The sequence below is a fragment of the Numenius arquata genome, chromosome 14, assembly GCF_964106895.1.
Source record: "Numenius arquata chromosome 14, bNumArq3.hap1.1, whole genome shotgun sequence".
Taxonomy (NCBI): domain Eukaryota; kingdom Metazoa; phylum Chordata; class Aves; order Charadriiformes; family Scolopacidae; genus Numenius; species Numenius arquata.
The window spans coordinates 619,616-639,864 of record NC_133589.1 but is presented as its reverse complement, the minus strand read 5'-3'; the positions used below and the strand labels follow the sequence as shown (position 1 = coordinate 639,864).

Here is a 20,249-nt window from a genome sequence, read left to right as displayed (position 1 = left end):
ATTTTGTAAATCAACAACAGCTGAATACAGAAGCTTGTATAAAATAACTCCAGACCAGAAATCTGCCCTCGCTTCAGGCACTGAATAGTTAAATGTGCCGGCTGCTGCCCTGTGACACCTGGGACTGTGCGGCTGTAGGAGGATGCACTGACTGCTCTGTGAGCGCTGCTCCCAGCCCACTCTGGGCATTTTGCTGTGACAACAAGCAGTTTAGAAATGATGCTGTAGAACCAGAAGGGTGTGGGCTTTGTGCTGTCCTTTCCCTTTGGCTGATGGCTGTTGCCGGGACACTTCATTTCCTGTTGTACCCTGTAACTGCCCAGCTTGACCTCAGGCCATCACTGATCTTAAACCAGGGGGATGGACACCACAAAAGCACCAGATAATGCTAACGCTGGATTTTAACTTTCTCATTTTGATGTTCTGAGCTACTTCTCCCCTCCACAACTACTTCTCCACAGGTCAACTGAACTTGACAATAATTATTCTAAATGGCTAAATATTTTATCCTGCTTAAACGCCAGGGTCTCCCTTCCCCGGCAGGACCGAGACCCCTGTAGCAGGTTTGTGTCAATCTATGTCAGTATCTTCTTTTTCTTTTACAGAAACCTGAGGTGAATGGCATTATAAAACCACCTTTTCTAAGGTATATTTTTTAAAGCTTTTACACTAATTTAGTTGTGTTGATTTTTATAGTGGCTTATATTACTGTAGTGATTGTGAGGGGAAATAAGGATGTTTCTCCTTAATTACTCTGTGACTCCTCCTAGGCACTGGTAACACATTATGGCTAGAATTGGTTGCGCTTTTCTCAAGAGTGGCATCAAGTAAAACACACCACGTAGGCCTTCCCAGAACAGTCAGTGTTCCCCCAGGAGCGTGAGCAGGACTTAAACTATGTCTTTGAGGGTAAAAAACAAAAATCTTTAAGACTGGGAGCTGTTTAAAGAACTATCCAGATCTAACTGGGCATTAACTTCCCAGATTTTGGATCACTGCAAAGTGAGTCTTCAAATGTAAGCTCACTTTAAAAATTCCCGTTAAACTAAGAATTGCACAGACTCTTTTAGTCTAAAACCATAAGCTTGTGTTCAGACAACTTGGATGAGGAAACTGCATGACCTGCAGCAAGTCACCCAGTAACTCTGTGCTTTTCTTTGCAGTGGAGAAAATCCTTTTGCAACTGTGAAGCTCAGGCCAACAGTAACCAATGACAGATCAGCACCAATTATTCGATGAATACACGCTCCACACACCTGTGCTTCCTCCTCATAAACACCATCTGCAGTAATGACAGTTACTCGCTCAACTTGGTCTAAACATGTATTTAATTACTGTACAATAGAATCATACCCGAATGGATCCTGATTTTTTTAAAAACTTAAACTTTCTAATGAGTTAATTGCTTCGGGCTAACGTTTGAGCACTTTGATTTTACAGTATGCCTTTTTCTGTAGTAGCAATTGTGAGAATCCTGGCGCTAGTTTGGATCCTGTAGTGACCCAGTGTAACTGCTAGCTCACAGCTCTGAGCCTTTGGAAACCCCAATGGTAAGTTCTAGAATACAAGCCTGCCTATGCCACTTACCAAATAAGAAAAAAGATGGTATTTTTTTTTCCAAACAGAATAATGTAACAACCGCCTTATTCCAGAATAGAGAATTGCTTGTATAAAGTGATTATACATTATTTTGTTTAAGACAGACACCCTAGGTTATAAATAAATATTTATCCTTTAAGAATAGACAATTGCAATGCTTTGCTTAACATTCAGATACAAATTTTCAAGTGTTAACATAAACCTTTTTTAAGTCTCATGTTCTACTCTTAACACATTCTTCAATTATATTTTTTTCTTTAAAACACACTGTCAAGCTTTAGTCTTATAAAACGTCATAATAAAACAGTGCCATGATTTTTTTCTCCCATGCTAACACAAAAAGCTGCCTTTGAAGTTACTGCATTGCTGCAGCCTTCCCCCACAAGAACACCACATGAAGTTTGACAATTTTTGGCTAAGGAGCCCACAATGGCATAAATGCTGGGACAGCAGTGTCTGCGTGCAGTGATACCCGGCTTTTCATGCCAGTCAGGAGCAGGGCTGTACCGCTGGCTTCTCCGGAGGACTCTCCCAGTGTAAGCCTCACCTCCAGGGTTTAGAATATTCCCTCTCTGTCAGGGGTGGGCGCTCTGTCCCTGCACAGCTCAGGTGCCATTTCCCACCTGCCATAGGAACGCTGTAGTGTGACCACCGCCAGTGATTACATACTCATTTGGTTGTGCCTGCTTCTACTGCTATAAACAGTGAATTCAAGTCATGTGAAATGCCTTTCAGCTACTTAATATCAGAAAATAGTACATGAGCATGTGATGGATGGCTGCAGAGGTAGAGTCCACTCATTCTACCGCCTTTCAAGTTCAAGGCTGAGGACACTTTTGCTATGGAACCCTGTAAGTATCCGCTATCCCAGCTTTTCAGAGGTGGAACCTACACCCGAGCCCGTGTCCTAAAGCACGTTAGAGGCAAGTCAGTCTAGACTGTCTAAGCTTTCAATTACTCAGTATCAGAATTAAATAATCTCAGATGCAAAACTATCTTTACTCCGGGCAGCTCAGAGATGGTAGTGCCACAGCCCCTCTTCCCCTGTCCCACCCCAGGCAGAGGCTACTGCTCTCTGGGAACTAACACCGGTTCCTCAGGGGCAGGAAGCTGCTGGGACACCGCTGCCCTTGGAGGTCACTTGTGTCCCTGTGAGCAAAACCTTCCCTAATTAAAATAGGGCTCTTCCTCTCACAGAAGACTGAGGGTCCATGAGCATACTGGTGGCACACACAGCGCTTGCACCCTTTCCTCAGAAGCATCTGATGTGCTTAAACAACAGCCCTAAACCATGGCTCTATCGTAAGGATTGTGGCACATATTTATCCCTCCTTGTAGCCAGATTACTACCTCAACTGCCAGACTGCACGTTATCAGCCACATTAGTCACACACTTAATAATCCAGCCACAAGTTGAGGATTGCAAAAGGAAAAGCAGTTTTATTTAGTTGTCAACAGGTGCCACTAAACATGGAAAACAAGTCGGGTTTTCATGTTTTGCAATGCACATGCTCATAAAAGATTTAAGTTTAAATTACATGCAAGAGGCTAAATTTCTTCACACTTTACAAAACAGGTCTGAAGCAAATAAAATGATTGTACATGACATTTACATTAGAAAGAGTACGCTAACAGTTGTAGCTTCCAGAAGCACGTCCATGGTCACTCCCTTAGCCAAAAGCTGCCCCACAATTAGGGCATCTTCTCTGCCTCAGTGCAAGACAGAAGAGAATCCCAATTGGAAAGAATACAATGGCACACAGAACACCGAGACAGGTGAAGGTGTCCTCCAACACGCCAACCCTGCAAAAATGGAAAACACACACAGTCAAGGACACCCACCAAGTCTGCCCCAAAGTTACCACTCATCTGGCAGTCACTAAATCCACACCGTTATATGGAGCAAGGTAAGGCTCAGAGTGTGTGTGAGGGGGGGTTCCCCTTTAAAAGCTGTTATTCTCAAAGCCTGCAGCAGAAGGTTTTCAATTACACCACATAAAGAAAACCAGGAAATCTGCAGGTGATCAGACTAGCTAAGGAGTCTGAAAGGTTTCATTCAAACGTGCTGCTTAGTTCCAGGCAGCAACAGTTGCTCTGTCCCTGCACTCTGGGACTGTACCTGGAACAAACAGCCACCGCACCTCTGAGCTGGTGAATCAGCTCCACACACTGGTGATGTGAGTACAGAACACACAGTGTGGCGCCTGTGCCCCCGCCTCGGGGGACGAGTGACAGCACTCTCCCAGCAGAAAGCTCCACATGAGAGCCTGAGCCCCTGCAGCCCTCCGGTCCCTGCAGCCTTCTCCTGTATTCTTGCACCCTGGCTCCAACCTCGCCCACTAACTGCATGGGAATGAGGGACCTCACATTCGGGATGGAGACTAAAGCAAGTATCAAACTTCATTCCTTGCTTAGCCCTTCTTGGGGTCAAGTGTTTCTCTACAGGTGAGGATAAAATTTTCTAGAACTAAACCTTAGCAACACTGAAGTTTACTCTCATCAAAGTGAAAAGCAGCCTAGAAATGTGAGCAGCTGTACTAAATAGTCAAAACTTTACAGAGTTTAGCAAAACACTTGAACAAGATGCATCCTCTGAGAGTCCCTGGTACAGTGCAAGTCTACAGAAACAGAGCCGAGTGACCTTGACACAGGCGCTACGAGCGGGTGCCAAGGCCAACACGCTGTTGTTTCCCTCCAGAGCAGTCACAGACCAACTGTACACGTAAACGGAACGAAGGAAGGCAGATGCAGACTCAGAGAGTGGTTCCTTCCTGCAGTAGGCTAAAACATCACAACTGGTTGTGAAGTTTAATCATTCTCCTTCCCCTCAACCGCCATAAGAAGTCAAAGGCTTTTCAAAGTCTTGTTGGTGTTCTGCTGCTTACACAGCTTCATGTTCAGCTTAAGCTTTCAACATCAGTCCCCTCCTTTTGATGAACTGACTGTTTCTGTTGACAGAGCTCGTGACAGACATGGACTTTCTATTTGGTATGAAGGTTTGTCAGGGTGCAGCTGATCCCAGCAGTAGCTTTATAGTTTCATAGCCTCGAATAACACTCCTTAAAGGCAGGAAGTTAAAAGATGTATTCTAATGCTCAAATGGCTGTGCAGATTCTTGTCTCGGCACACAGGTGTCCTAAAGCCCAGGCTTTTGTAGCCGGTGCTGTTCCTTGTGGCTCCTCCTACCAACTCCGCATGAGAGCACCCCTCTGCCCCTTCTAAGTTCAGCACCGTGCTACCACAGCTCCACCTCCCAGGGCAGCCACTTTGTTTTGCCACAACAACCCAAGATTACCCTTCAACACTGACACCCCTGTGTCCAGACAGAGAAGAACACTGAGAGACCAGCTCTGCAGGAGCGTTCTGCCTTTATGACAGACTCCCACCATTTTTCCCAGAGCTGGAACACGTTTTGTAGGATTAGTTTCAGTGCTGTAGGTACCACCTTTTTTCCCCCATGGCTCTAAAGCTCTTCAGGAACATTCCTCAAACATGGAAAAAGTTTCACCCCTCTCTCTCCATTCTCCTTTACCAAATCACAAATCCAGATATCAGCACTTGCTTAAAATAAAACTTTAAAAGTATCCATGATACTGCCCAAATTCATAAACCGACCTTTCTCCCAGATGGAATCACCGTATTCAGCTCACTGACACAGCACAGGTTCTAAAGGACAATGGTTCTGGCATGTCACCATAGCTGAAGTACTAAAATCCCCAACATTTACCAAGTACTTCGTCCAGTAGCTGTGGTATCAGTAGTACCTTATTCTCCAACTGAAGCAAAAGCGATGTTTAAGGAATCAAGCGTAAGGTAACAGTGGAACTTTTTTCTTAATAAATAGATTTCTTTAAATCTTCTCCAAAAGGATAAGAGAGTCTCCACCGACGATGCTGCCACACCAGACAGCTGGTCCCTCCTACTACCAGGTCTTGCATTTCATTCAAAGTACCGACTCTTGCCATGAATTGCTGACTTCACACACAGAATCCCACTTTGATTTCTGGTATTTCTACTACAAGCGTTAACGCTGACCATCGCCTAAGACACACTGGGCAGCAGCACGAGCAAGCTTCTGGGAAATAGCACTACTGACGTCTTTGTGATGGAGTTTACCAGAGCTCTCTTCTGTAGGTCGGGTTTGGCAAGGCCGACCTGTCCAGCTGATAGTGCAAGTGTTTCTGCTGGGAATGATAACAGTTGTGTGTGCCGTCAAGCAGCCTTCACCCTTCTGCCGGCTCGCTGACAAGCATGCCCAGTGGGTCTGTGAGGGACAGAAAGGCACCACGTACCGCCCCCCCCCAGGCGTGCAGTGCCTCTGCCGTGCGAGTGCTGACAAACTGCACGGTGTGCCAGCAGACGGGGGGGAGCCAGGCCCTGCTCTGCAACGCAGAAACGCGCCCATTAGTCAGACTCACTACACTCGCCCGGCACCACCTCAGCAAACAGCACCCAGAGAAGCGACAGGCACTAGGTGGTTAATATCTCTTTTTAAGTCTGTGTCTAGTGTTCTGCTACAAAGGACTGCAGCCCAGCAAACAGTGAGAGCGGTGCCGGCTTTGCTTCCCTCTCAGCAGAGCCCTCCCCAAAGTGCAACACCGGTGGGGAGAACAGGCAGCAGGGAGAGCACTGCCGGGGACAGGGATACCAGAGGAGTTACTGAAAAATTACGAGCAGAACAGAAGTCACTGTCACTAGTAGAAAAAAGGCAAATGTCATACAGGGGCACATCATGAAGTAAACTTTTTCCATGGACTCTGGATTATTAATGCTTCATCCAGATGACTGTATGTAGGACTTTGGTCCTCATTTGGAAAAAAAAAAAGTGGATTAATGAGAGAGAGTCAAAAGGAAAGAAAAACAGTAAAGGAAATGTAGCTCCCATCAACTTACCCTTGCTACCCAACTTTCAAGTCCTAATCCCAAAACAGTTGTTACACCATTGGCCTGTGCCAGGAAACACTGAAATCTTGCTAGGTGGAGTTCAGAGCACACTAACCCTAGCAGAGGTGCTTTTATTAGACTGACTTTGAAAGCAGAGTTGAAGAGCCTCCTGTTAAGCCTTGCTTCCAGAGATTTCCAACTAGCTGTCCTACCTGAGCATATGGTGTATGGGGGTGGTTATGTACCGTGGCTTAAGGCTAACAGCAAAGCTTTAGCACAATTTTTTTGCCTCGGGCGTATCTGGACACTGGAACCGCCTTACACTAACGCCATCTTTTTCATTCACCCAGACTGAGCGTTCCCTTCCTGCAGGCATCCAGGTCTTGCTTTGTTAGTGCTTTTAAATCTTCTCCTTGTCTCTTAATAATTCCAGATTCAGTTCCTGCCCTGAAGTCCACCTTTGTGACAAGTAGCCAGTGTTTAGTTAGGAATATAAGCAGCCTAATTTTGATCTGACCTTAAAGAATAAACACACTAATTAAACATTAAGGGTACTTCTGGCCAGCCCCAAGTAGCTGCAAACCCAACTGTAGATGACGGCTGTCTAACCCATTACAATCAAACCTCCTAATCAGCTTGCAAGGCCCAAGTCTACTGGTCAGCAGATGTCCCTGACACTTAAAATAGAATTTATTTTAAACTCCCTTCCCCCTAAACAGAGTTACTCAGGAAGTGTTTTGTGGAAATGCAAAATGCTATTTAAAAAAAAAAAAAAAAAAAAAAGGAAAAAATAAACCCCACAGATGGCCATCCATATCGAACACCAGCCGCAGGGAAAGGACCGGCGAGGCAGAGCCCGTGCAGGAAGCGCTGCTGGGTCAGGGACGGGGGAAGACCAGCTCTGCTGCAGGAAAAGCTCTCCTGGGCCGTACCTGCACGACCACCACCAGGACATATGTGTGTTCCAGAGCCAGCTCCTGTCACATCTATAGCACTGCCATCACTACTACAGCATGAACTACAACAGCACTTCTTGGCTTCTCTTGGTTTGTGTCACCACCTAATTTTAGATGAACACTTATCCAATCGCTGCTTAGCCAGTTACTAAATTTAGTACAAAAAAAAAACCCCGACCTTTTTATAACGAAGAATTAATATTTGAGTTTTTGTGCTTGTATATCTTACCTGAGCTGCAGAGTAATTAGAGACTCCGTGTTCAAACTGTAGATTCACTAATGTAACCAAACATAAATTTTGTTCTCCAATATAAACCACATAAAAGCTGATTAAAACTGCACCACTCCCAATCTAAAAATAAAGCTGAAAGGTTTATTTATACTGCAAGCAGCGTCTTGGATTTAAGCTGTAACTGCAGCTGCCAACTCTATAAAGTAAGGTCAATTATTCACACTGCCAAGCATTTAGAGCAAAATTACTTTTCAGACAACCCCCTTCTTGAAAATAAGTCTTAAAAAAATAATAGCTTAAGTCAAACGCACAGAACCAGAGGGCCAACAGTGAGATCTGCAAACACAGCATCAGTACAATTTGACACGTGCGTTTTTAGACTTAACACTACATCACAGTATTTAAATGTGTTCTTATCACCATTTTCCATCCCTTACAAATAAAGTTGAAGGATCATCCCAGGTAATCAGAGACAGTTTGGTTGTATGACAAGCTCTGCAAGACCCGAAAAGAAACTGCACTTCACTTAAGGATGTCTCCAGCTGTATCTACACAGCTCCCCCCTCACTGTTCGGTAGGTGGGATTTTCACATCAGTATCCCATCTCTCCTGCCACCGAGGCTGGTGGAGTCTTTAGATTTCAGTGGAAGCACCAGCCTAGTGACAAGCATGGACTTTGGAACCTGCACACCAAATCTTTCATTTTGAAGGTTAAAACAAACATAGCTTTTCTCTCCGTCTGTCCTGCCTAATGCAACAACAGCAGCTAAGCACGCTTAAATTTCACCTGCAAGCAGCAGCAGAGTTGACAATTACATATACAACTAAGTAGGCATGCCATGTCCAGAGTGTTCATTCCCATGAGGAGAGGTGCCAGCTCCTCCAGCCTCAGCCTGGAGGCATATCGAATAGTTGTTGATCCATATTCACGGAAAGGAGCCTCAATCTATCCGTAGCCACTGGCTTGTCCTCCTCAACACAAGCTGTACATACATGTAAATGCAATCCGTAAAAGTCACCTTCAAGGAAGAGACACCACAGTATTTGCAGATTTATCTGAACTTCCTTATGCTTTAAGCCCCAGTTCCTACATGGAGGGCAGGCTGCAGAGCCAGAAACATTCTGGCAAGGGTACAGCCTTTATCTAGCTGTTGCCTTTCTTGAAATGCCTACAAATCACCAGCCTTCTCTAATGCAGTAGCACCACTGCTTTAATTCCAGTTCTGAGAACACACTCATTAAGACACAAGCTCCATGGCTTCACACCAACAGCCCAGCCTCACAAATGAGGCCAAGCATGCCAGCTAAAATTCTCTGTAGATGGTGGACACCTATCCATGATGAACTAGACTGAGACCCAGAGTGGTTTTTCCTCACTTGTCTGCATACACACCAAATTGGCATCACCTCTGGTTACCAGCAAACAAAACCAGCTTCCTCCTCTCACCCAAATCTACTCATTGCTCCAAAGAAATCCTAATTACCAGAATACAGACACCCAGACAAATGGTGACACCAATAAAAAAAAAAAGAAAAATCTATCAACTCAGGCCCAATGACAAACTGGGTGTTAGGGACCAGATTATCATTTTTATACAGTCCCATTAGGGAATACATTCCTGTTGTATCTTGTTAAATGCATAAAGTCTCATTTGTTAGAAAAATGTGTTTTGATTATTGTCCACAAATCAGTTCGGAGCAGCAGAACAAAAATCCTCAGGACCCGCAGGAGCTGTGCTGCTCTCCCCTGGGACCCTGTTAAGAGGCTCACCGCCTCCTCTCTCCTGGGAGCAGGCATCCTGCTAAGCAGCCGGAGCCCCCCCACTTATGGGCTGGGGAGGGCTGGGGGAGAAGTTACAGCCACCCTGGCCAGCGATTCCAAACAGCAGCTTCATGGCGCCTGCTCAAGCCTGCTGTATCCAGGCTTTCTTCTTTGCCATCACGTGCCTAAGTCACTGCTGAATTTCATGCCCTGACTGCTCCAGCCGCCGAATTAAGCACAGCAGGACGAACGCCCCGCTCTGCCTGAACAGCATATGGTTATACAAAGCTACAAACTGCAATACAAGGGAGCTGCACTGACTCCCAGCACAGCCTGATCACCTCTGTGACAAAAACCAGTGCCAGGAGCTGCTGCACTATTACAGCTATTCCTCTTCAAGAGCACTCTTCAAACAGTATCTCAAAGTTGTCCTTTTGAATCTTGTGAGTGAAGCCGTCTAGCACATCAGCCTGCTGTCAGAAACTGAACCTCCACTGGTTTCCTCACGGTATCAGACCTGCTCTCTAAATAGTTAGGGTTTGGGGTTTTTTTAATTACTTGTATATTTAACCAGTCCATATTATGAAATTCTATTAAGAATATTTACATAAGGTTTAAATATAGTTGTTGAGAATGACTATAGAAAGCCTGTATCCTGAACAGCCTTCTATCAAAGTGCATACAGCATTTGTGATGGAAAGAATCAAAGAAAAAACAGAAGACTGAAATGTTGAAAGACTTTATCACCTAAGTGCCATTCTCCCCAGAATCTGTTCTCTCAGGAGATACGCACTTAACTGAAGAAAACAAAATTTCCATCAAAACCCGAGAGCTTACTGCTTTGTCAAGTAAAAAACCCAACCAAAACAAAACACCAAACACTATGGCAGGGAGAACAGCTTTAATCAAGCTTGTCCCATCCTCCAATCCTGGAAGAAGCCTCAGTGGTGTTGTAATTTGGGGCCCACTACAGTACTTCTGGAGCAGATCTTTCGTAATTGTCAGAAGAGAAAGCTGCCACAACGCAGCAGCGTTGTGTCCTTTCCCTACAACTGAACGCTTGTTCAACAGGAAAATAAAAACCCAGCAGGACTCAGGCAAATCAGGGCCCAGGTCCCAGGTTTTGAAAGAACCAGCTTTTGCAAACATCACATCAAGAGAATGTTTTCACAATTTTTAAAAGGATCTTTCTTCTGTTAAGTAACAGGAGAGCAAACATTCCTTTGCAGTTTGTTCTACCCAACAACACAAGACAGAGAAAATGAAAGTGACCACAAGAGAAGCAGCCACACTGCATTCTCCAAGCTAAGATGATAATTACATGGCTGGATTTCTAAAGTTAGTGGCTGTAATGGCTCAATCTGTACTTGGGAACATAAAATAGTTTAGAAGCAGGACTTGGCTGATCCTTAGACATCAACTACAAGCAATGAAGCTGACCATATTCTGCAACTCAGTTTAATTCTCTGTACATCGGGGTTGGGAGAAGAACTCCCACTAAGACAACAGGACTACAACCACCCAAGACATTTTAATAATGCAAGGAAGGATGGAACACAGATTAATACTGAAGTCTGTAATTAGAAAGCAACACTGACCAATGATGAATGAGGATGATCTGACTAATGAATAACCCTAAGCAAGAGGCACAGCTGGCAAGACAGCAGAGTCATCCCTCAGACACAGCAATGCTTCAGAGACAGAAGAAAAAAATAAATGCAGTTACCTGGGGAGCAGGGGCATATCACCTACTTGTAGAGAGGCTGTTACTGCTGGACACACTTTGTACTTTTTATTACTCCATACCATAAATCAAGCCTGAAGATCAACTGTACTGTAGCTAACTTATTAACCCCAAGATCACTTGTGACTGCAGTAAAATAGACTCCTACCCAAGTAACAGCCCAGCAGTGCACATTTCTCCTCAACACCACATATTTTAAGCTGGAAATACTTTTGATTTCAATTAGCAACACTGATACATTCCACAGTGCAAAAAACTGGTTTGTATTTCTGATGGTAGAAATCCTCTCGATGGCCTTTAGCCTATGCTATCCGTTACATTATTCCACAGCCACAAACCAGGCTTTTTCCTCATCATCCAAAGCTGATGGACTTCCCTAATGATCATGCACAGCATCACATCAGAAGAGTGGCAGGACAACTGACTCAGCAGTTTAATAACAAAGTTTTTCTATGCACCATTAATAGCTTTTTATGTTTATCAGTGCCCTTTCAACAACTTTTCTGTTCACTGGTGTATTCAGAGTGTAGCTGCATGTTGCATTCTTCATAAAATAGGTTTCCAGGCCAAGGAAGTAAGCTAGAACTATGTTTAAGGTCTTGAGAAGTCAAAGAGGATTATGAGCTCTTTCCCTAAGAGAAGCTGCCAGCGTGACCTTCCAGCACGTGAACCCTGACCCTTCAGGTTCCTGTGAATATTTCTAATACTGTGCTTCCCATCCAGCTCCTCTGCCCTTTCTCTCCAAGTACCAGACTATCAATTCCTTAACTAGTCAAAAGACAAGCGATCTTAGATTTTTCCCTCCTACGCTGACACTTTGACTCTTCTTCTAAAGACAATTAGGAAAACACATATTGAAGCTGCAAACATGGCTATGGGACACTGTTCCTAATACAGCTACTCGTCCTTGGGATTCCCCGATCCAGAGCATGAGCATTTCAGAAGTGCCAAGAAGAGCCCTAGAGTTTAAGCAGTGCACTATTATGCCTCATAGTAATCAATGTGTCATAGTTCTCCTCACAACTTCCCCACCCAGTCTAAACCAAAACCTGAGGATCCAAGAGTAAACGAGGTTTTTGTGAAGGGTATTTTGCTTTAGGAAAGAGCCCACAACATACAGAGCAGTGGGTACCCTCCAGCAGAGCAAGTCTGATGACTTGCTTAAGAAAACTATTCAAGTGAGGTCATTTAAAAACACCTCACAAAAGATAGCTCATTTTCCCAAATTTGGCTAAAGTTAGATATTATACTTGCAAATGATTGTTTCAAAGGTGTCTCCTAGAACATCCCAGGATACCTTCCAGCAAAAAAGGAAAAAAAAATAATCCCAAGAATAGCAGCAAGAGCCTACCAACCTTGAAGTTATCACAAAGACCATTTCCATAGTAAAACATTTTGAGATTTGTTGGGTTTGGGGCCAGAAGGTCTGTATAAACACACTGCCTGCTTTTTGCCAAGCAACGCGTAACATCTTTCCTGTCTTCTCGTTGAGCTAAAGCATAAGCATTTTAATGTAATTACTCAGGTGGCAGGATCTACCACATCCTCTGATCAGCTCAGTGGTTACTCTTCCTCACTGTTCAAAACACACAACTTGGAGATCAATAGCTCTAGCTGGTACAGGTTTTTCAGCCTGAACCAGTGGCATTTCAGCAGGCACCTGGTTTTACATAGCACCACAAGATACTTCTTGTTTGAATCCACCTTTGAAGGCAGGTACTGACTCTCAGGTAAACACCAATTCTGACAAAACCAAGATGCATTTGGGGACAGCCTCTGCCACTACAATCTCACTGACCACAGTGAAACCTGGTGTCATTTCTGCTATTCCAGCACATCTGTTTCCTACCTTTTTTGAAAGGGATGAACAAGAGCCTCCTCACAAGATGCCACAAGGGTAACTCCCATACATTTTACCAGAAAGGGCACGATGCTGCACTTGAGTCAGAGCTGGACAGGTGCAGCAGTGCCTGAACTGCACCAGCAGCAATCTGCCTGCCCTCACCCAGTAGTTAATGTCCTGGGACGAGAGGAACAGAGAAGTGCAAAGGGACCACAGCTGACTGATAGCACTAACGTGGAAAGGGAGTGCCTCCTTCCCTTTTTTTGTAGCTGTTGATCTCCCAGGGGGAAGTTGTTCTTTTGTTGCAACTCCAACAGCTGACCACTTTTTTCTGGTTTTCACCACTTCATCAGATTAACACTTTGAATCAAATCTATTAATCTGCCCATTTTTCTGCAGTAAGAGGACTTCTAAGGTAAGAGATCTTTTAAAGCCTCAAGATACTGATGGTTTTCAACCAATACTGGTAATCACCCTGCCTGGTTTTGCGTGGTCTGGGTGTTGGGAACGGGGACACACACCACTGCAGCGGAAGCCCTCCCACGGGACTGCCAGATAACCAGAAGTGACTATGGTCAAAGATTTCAGAAAGTTTCACAATAAAATCATGCTACTCATTATCACTGGGCATAAACACATCAGGAAGGACTTCCTGTCATCCTCTCCCCCAAGAACTGACCCTTTATATCTGTGACTGAACTGCCTTTTCACTAGAAATATGAGCCCATCAGGGCAAGCTCACACTGCATAAATTAAAGGACTCCACTGCTAAATTTTAGAGCTTTTTCAATTATTTAAATTCTAATACACACACACAGAAAATATTGAAAACCAAGAACTATACAGATACCTGTAATTTAAAAAATAAAACCCAAGACTTAAGTTTATTTCTCATCTAGAGGGCCATTTTACCTGCAAGCAGGACAGCCACCAACTACTACTACAGAAGTGGTGGTAGCAGGCTGTTGGATAATGGTGTACGTGCTCGAATAGGCTGGCTGTGATGTTGGTGGAGGAACAGCATACCCTAAAAATAGGAAAAAGAAAAAAAACCTTCAATCACCACACATAAGGCAGAAAGAACAATGATAATTTAAAAGTATAGAAACACAACGTGGAAAAAAAATAAATAGAAATGGAGTCTTGATTGAGCAGTTTAAGAAGCTCTATCAAAATCAGAGTTGGAACACTACTCAAAGCAAAGCCACTTCATAAACCCAAGTATCTAGCACAATTTAACCATCTAAAAAGGACACTGAGCTAATAATTAACTTTGAGAATTCATTTTAACGCTGTTTGAGCACTAGGGAAAAACGGTTTAAACAAACAATGATCACAGCTTTCACTTCTGGACATTATGTATCAGGTATGTCCTACTCCAATGGACAAACTAGTTGAAACAGAATAAATATTCCTCTGGTTTCCAACTTAACTTCCATATATTAAGTCTATAACCGGAGAGAGAGGTAGGAGTGATAGGATGCAAGTGGAAAGGAAGCAGGATGCATTGCACAGAAAAAAGTCCTGACCTTTCAGAAAACCCATGTTGTTAGCTAGTGAGTGCCATTTTAACAGCTGCAATTAGAAAACATAAGCCCTTAACTACTGCATTAACACTAAAAATATAAAAAAAAAAAAAAGAAGCCTTTTAAAGGGATGGTGAGATGTATGCAGTATAGTCATACAGTCTAGGTACATTTGCCCAAGTACAATCCATTTTGAGCCTCTCTCCCAGGGCACAGGTCTCAGATTTTCTTTAACCAAGTTATGCATCTGTAAAGTCCACCAACCTCACTACTTAAAATTAAAGTGAAAATAATCAGTTATATTTGTATTGTAGGAAAATAAGCTCCAAGTTATTAGCAAGAAATCAATCTACAGCCCGAAGATTCAACCCAATGCTTGATGACTGGGGGTCCGCCTGCTGCATGCAGCTTTTTTCTTATAACTTTTGAAACGTTCCCTTAACTCTACGGAGTCCTTCCCGAGAGACCACTTCTTTCTGTGACGGAGGTTGGTATTACTTCAGTTAACAGAAGTACTGTACCTACTCACCTGCTTGAGTCTCTCCAACACTACTGAAGTGTGCCAGAAAAAACGAACATTAACCAGAGCCCAGCCAAGCGCGCGCAGAGAGCAGCGCGGGTCTGGGGGCTGCGTTACCGCTGGCGCAGCTGGGCCTCCTCGCCATTGTTTTGAGGCGGAAACCCCGCACACGCGAGGAACGCGTGCCAAGTCAGCCGCTGCTTCGGGGAGGGCGAAGCACGAACACGTTACACCTGGGAGGCCCCCGGGGAGGAGGCGCTTCCAAACACCGGGATCCCCCGCACGGCCCCTCCCCGCGCTGGAGACCGCGGCGGTCCCACTGCCCGCTCCGGGCCGGGAGGACCCGGGCAGGAGGGTCCAGGCTCCCCGCTCTCCCTGCTGCTGCCGCCGGGCGGCCGCTCTGCGGCGCAGGCCACGGCCCTCGGCCGCCGCCCCCCCTCTCCGGTCACCGGGGCCGAGCCTCTCCACGGCCTCCGGTCACCGGGGGGCTCAGCCTCTCTCCATAGGGTGGCTCTCCACGGCCACCCCCCTCCGGTCGGTCACCTCAGGTTCTCCACGGCCGCCCCCCGTCCCAGCGAGGGGGAGGGCCGCAAGCTCTCCTCCGCAGGCCGGGCGTCCCTCGCCCACCCCCGAGCGGGCGGCCAGCCCGCCCCCGCCGCCTCAGACCCACCTGCGGCAGCCGCGGCGCCCGGGTAGGGGTAGGGCGGGGGCGGTTGGAAGCCGGGCTGCGGGGCGGGGATGGCGCCGTAGTTGCTCTGCCCGTAGTCGTAGCCCGCGCCCTGGGCGGCGGGGCTGTAGGCGGGGGGCCGCTCCTGCAGCAGCGGCTTGTTGTCCATGCTGGGCCGGCGGCGCCGAGCGGGGCCAGCAGGAAGCGGCGCCCTCGCCTCAGCGCCCGGCCCGGCCCGGCCCCGCCCCGCCCGCCGCCTCGCGCACTGAGCCGGGGGGGGGGGGGGGGGGGGGGGAACGGCCCCTGGCGCGCGGGCGGCCCCTCCCCGAACGCCCCGCGCCGCGCTCGCGGCCGGTCACAAGACTGCGGCCCACGTGACACCGCCCCCCAGCGGCGCGCGGCGGCCCGCAGGGAGCGCCCGGCCTTAAAGGGGCCGCGCACCCGCCGTTGGCCACCCGGCCCCGCGCTCGTCCCGCGGCCTGCGGGACCGGCCGTTCCCCGCCGCCTCCAGCCGCCGGCCCGCAGGGGAGTTTCTGTCGGGCCGGCAGTCGGCTCGGGGCGCGCCGAGCCCCCTCCCTGCGAGGCTTTGCGGAGCTCTACCCCGCGCCAGCCCCCTGGAAAACCGGCGGCCCGAGCAGTTGCGGGGGGTCCGGCACGGCGGGGGGTCCGCTCTCCCGGGGGCCGCAACGGAGCGGCAGGTCGTCAGTGCTGCCGAGAGCTGCCTCGACTCAGGGCTGCGGCTGCGCCCCGGGACCATGGGAGGGTGGAGGGAGCCTCAGGGTGTGCCCGTGCCCGTGTCAGTGTGTATATACACGTACATACATACATATATATATAATATATATATATTCTGTGTGTTTGCCTTCACACAGCACCCGCAGTCCGCGGAAAAAGCAAAAATCAGCAGGCAATGGTGCTGTGCTCTGCGGCGAGTCCCGCTGGGAAGATGGGCGCTGCAGCGGGAGCAGGAGCGGGCTGGGGGCAGCGGCACGGGCCCTTGTGAAAAGGGAAAGTGTTTGAAAAGAGACTGAGGAAAAAGCAGAAGAAAACTCACATGGCTCAAAGAAACGCTAAAGGTAAAGAAAGGCCAGGGGAAGGCGGGGGGGGCTGGTTTCTCCTGCGCTGCGAGCCAAAGGAACCAGCTCACCAGCGCTTTCACCGGGCTTTGCTGCTCCCGAAACCCAGCATCTCTCCTGAAATCCCAGTGGCTGGGCAGCTCAGGCCAGATATTGAAAAGATCTTTAATGTCTTTTCTCACCATTAGAACTCTGGCCTCATCCCCCCTTCAACCCTTGAGCTGTCCGATTCACCAGATCTTACGCTTCTGAAGTGTGCCCAGCTCTGTCCTTCGCTGCAGCCACCAACTGTCACCACAGCCGGCACCGAGCCACCCCCGCCACGGCAGCCCTGCACAGCGGGGAAGGTCTAGCCCCATTCCATAGGAAAGGGGGGGGGAAACATGAAAAGGGAAAAAGATTAAACGACCTGCCTCAAAATCAAACAAACTCCAGAAGCAAATAGGGATGCAGATGGCACCACCCAAAATGCAAGCATCACACCATGGGGAAGAGGGTCCTGCCCTCCTGCTTCCCGTGCCCTCCCTCCGGCCTGCAGCGCCCGACCCAGCTGGAGGGCACCGCTCACCCTCCGCAGAGACGTTTAAAGGCCGCTCCCACTCGGAGGAGAGCGTTTGCTTACTGTAACTGCGCTGGCATAAATATTACACCAGCTTCTTGACAGAAAAATCTGAGAGCACAAATGCAACGCAGTGCTTCCTCGTTAGGGGGAAGGTGCTTCCCTAAAATGAATGTCAAGTGACGAGGGAAAATCCCCCTTTTGAAGAAGTGGGATCTGGGACAGCGTGGGAGAGCCGGCAGCAGGGGAGCTGCCTGTGTGAACCACCCCCGGCTGCGTTAGCACAACGGCCGCAAAACAATGAAACGGGATTTACAATATCTGACTGTGCTTTGGACAGAGCAAAGTCTTCCGTAATAACACGATATTAAAAAACCTCACAAAGTGGATTTTGGAGCGCTGTGGCCTCACCTAGGGCAGGGATGTCTCCCAGTCACGGGGTGCAGACCTCCCCTAACTTGTCTCAATACCAACCCTGCCTTTGCCGTGGTGCACTGGAAGTCACCCTTCCCTGCTGCTGTGGGCGAAACAGGGAAATCTCCACAGCCAACGAGGGCAAGCGACCTCAACCGAGTGAGACTTCCCTCCTCCCAAGTCACAAGACTGAAGAATAGAAGTAGGAAAGAGTTTCTGGGTGTTTTCTCTCTCTTTTGCAAGGCCTCAGAGCCCATTCAGGGAAGACATGAGGTCCTCCTAAATAAGCCTAAGAAAATGGTACTGGTTGTAAATGACTTATCATGAACGCCTTGCAGGATCAGTCATTCATGCTGCCACCCTGTCGGGCTACAGAACCGCGGTTCAAAATCCGAAGTGTGAGAAAATCCCAGAAAATGCTCTTTAAATTCTTCAGCAGTCCAGTTCCCACAGGAAACAACAAAAGTCTTGTTTCCACCTGCTCAAAACGGCAACTGGATTGAATACACATCAAATGCATCAGTCACAACTGCTACAAATTTCGCAAAATTAATTTCCTAGGATCTAAACAGTACAGAGACTTTATAAAGATGCTTTACTACAATAACCAAATCATCAAAACATTACCAGGGAGCACAAGTTCTGTGTTGAGGTGGGCACCAACCAGCTCAAGGGACCACACCACAGCAGCAGGAGCCCAGCGTCCCGGTGTCCTTGGGAGGAGCGCCCCGGGGGATGGTTCTGCCTCGCTCGGACGTCACGCTGAGGGTCTGACGCCCCCGCCAGCCACAGCCTCTGCCCATCGCCGCCTGCCCGGCCTGCGGGACACAGGAGCCAGGCAGGCGGATCCCCTTCAGCCCCGGGCGCCCCTCCGGCCCAACTCTCGGTCTGCGGGTCCCGTTGGGAAAGGCCTGCGGTGACAGACGGCCGCTGTGCCCCGCCGTGGCGTGCACACTGCGGCCCTGGGGGCCACACGGAGCCGACACCTCGCTGGCGGCTCCCCGGTGCGCGGCGGTGTGCCCGGAGGGGCAGGGCAGGCCTCGCCCACCTGCCTGGACTGTCAGGCTCCGGGCCGAGCCGGGGGGCGGCGGCGGCCGGGCTGTCCCTTACGGCCGTGACCCGCGGGAAGCGCGGGCGCCGCGCGGTGCGGGCTGTGGCAGCACGAGCCGCCGCCGTCCCCCAGGCGCGAGGCCCGCCGGCGCGTCACGAGCGAACGTCACCCACCGCACGCGCTGCCGCCCGGCCCCGGACTCCCGCGCGCCGTGACGCGCCGTGACGCGCCCGCCGCGCCGCCCCTCCCTCCCCCCCCCGCCCAATGGCGGCGCTGGCCGCGGCCGCGCGGCGGCGCAGGCAGTGGGCGCGCGGCGCTCCCCGCCCGCCGCTGCCTCCGCGGGGCCGCCCGGCAGCGGCGCGAAGGATCCTTCCGCCGGGAGGCAGGTGAGGGCCGCGCCGCCGGGCCGCGCCGGGCTGGGCCGGTCCGGTCCGATCGCCGGCGGCCGCAGGGCAGGGCGGGGCGGGGCAGGGCGGGGGGAGATGGGGCCGCTGCCGTGCCCGCCGCGGCCCTGCCCCCCTGTCGCCCTGCCTGGAGGTGCGGTGCCGGCGGGAGGAGCGAGCGGGGCTGTGGGGAGGGGCCGGAGGGCCCGCGGGGCGTTTCGAGCAGCGGGTCCGCACCGCCGCCACCGGAGACCCGCTCCCGCCCGCGGGTCACCGCCTGCCTGAGGGGGGGTTCCCTCACCGGCCGCCATGCCGGCCCCGGCGGCGAGCGGCCCTCGGGCCTTAGCGCCGCCTGGAGCAACGCGCGCCGCCCCCGGCTCCGGCCGGGCCTCGCTGAGGAGATCTGTGCGGCGCCCGGGCCCCGCGGGGTAACGGCAGCGCACCGGGGGCTCCGGAGGGCTGGGAAAGGCGGTGGGCGGGAATGGCGGCTCGTCCCGCGGGAGGGACGGGGACAGGGCGCGTCCCCGCTGGCCGGGAACCGCACGGCTTTGTGGCGTGCGAGGAGCGGGGCTGGTTTCCGTGAATCCCGCGGCAATCACGGTGCACTCGGCAGCCGGGAATCCTCATGGACGACGTTTCGTCTTCCTGTCAGTAGTTGCAGTCCCATCGGGAACGGCCCGGCTGCGCTGAGGAGGGGTTCGGCGGGGGTGGGGGTGATGTTTGCCCGTCCCCAGAGCGTACCAGGCCACTTCTGCATTCACCCAAATCAGGCAACGTTCGTCTTCATCTTCTGCAGCACAAACAATGCAGAGGGGCCTAAATTGAAGTTTTAAAGTAGTTTATAGTCCCAGATGCTCCAACTGAAAGAGGTGTGGCTGCTGCCTTTGCAGGGGCTCTTTTAAAAAGATCATTCTTTACATCTTTATTTTGTTTGGCTGATGACGGCCTAGAGCGGAACTGATCTACAGTAAGTTCAAGATCCATTTTTTTAAAACTGTCATTGTCTTTGACAGCTCCTTTTTGCCTTTCAGAC

The 20,249-nt window shown here is 49.5% G+C and overlaps 2 protein-coding genes across 2 annotated transcripts in view; one reads left to right on the top strand and one right to left on the bottom strand.

The window, feature by feature from the left end:
* BAIAP2L1 (BAR/IMD domain containing adaptor protein 2 like 1) overlaps positions 1-1,936 on the top strand; it is a 34,107-nt gene extending 32,171 nt beyond the window's left edge. Inside the window, exons 13-14 of the mRNA XM_074158328.1 lie at positions 606-646; positions 1,164-1,936. Of these exons, the coding sequence (XP_074014429.1) occupies positions 606-646; positions 1,164-1,239 (117 nt within the window). The 3' untranslated portion in view covers positions 1,240-1,936. The remainder of the gene's footprint in view (positions 1-605; positions 647-1,163) is intronic.
* A 1,078-nt stretch (positions 1,937-3,014) lies between these two features.
* Positions 3,015-15,970, bottom strand: BRI3 (brain protein I3). Its single transcript, XM_074158694.1, has 3 exons — positions 15,737-15,970; positions 13,933-14,047; positions 3,015-3,402 (listed from the first exon to the last, which is right to left on the bottom strand). Exons 1-3 carry the CDS (start codon positions 15,900-15,902, stop codon positions 3,270-3,272), a joined length of 414 nt encoding a protein of 137 aa, XP_074014795.1. The 5' UTR covers positions 15,903-15,970; the 3' UTR covers positions 3,015-3,269.
* Positions 15,971-20,249: the final 4,279 nt, after the last annotated feature.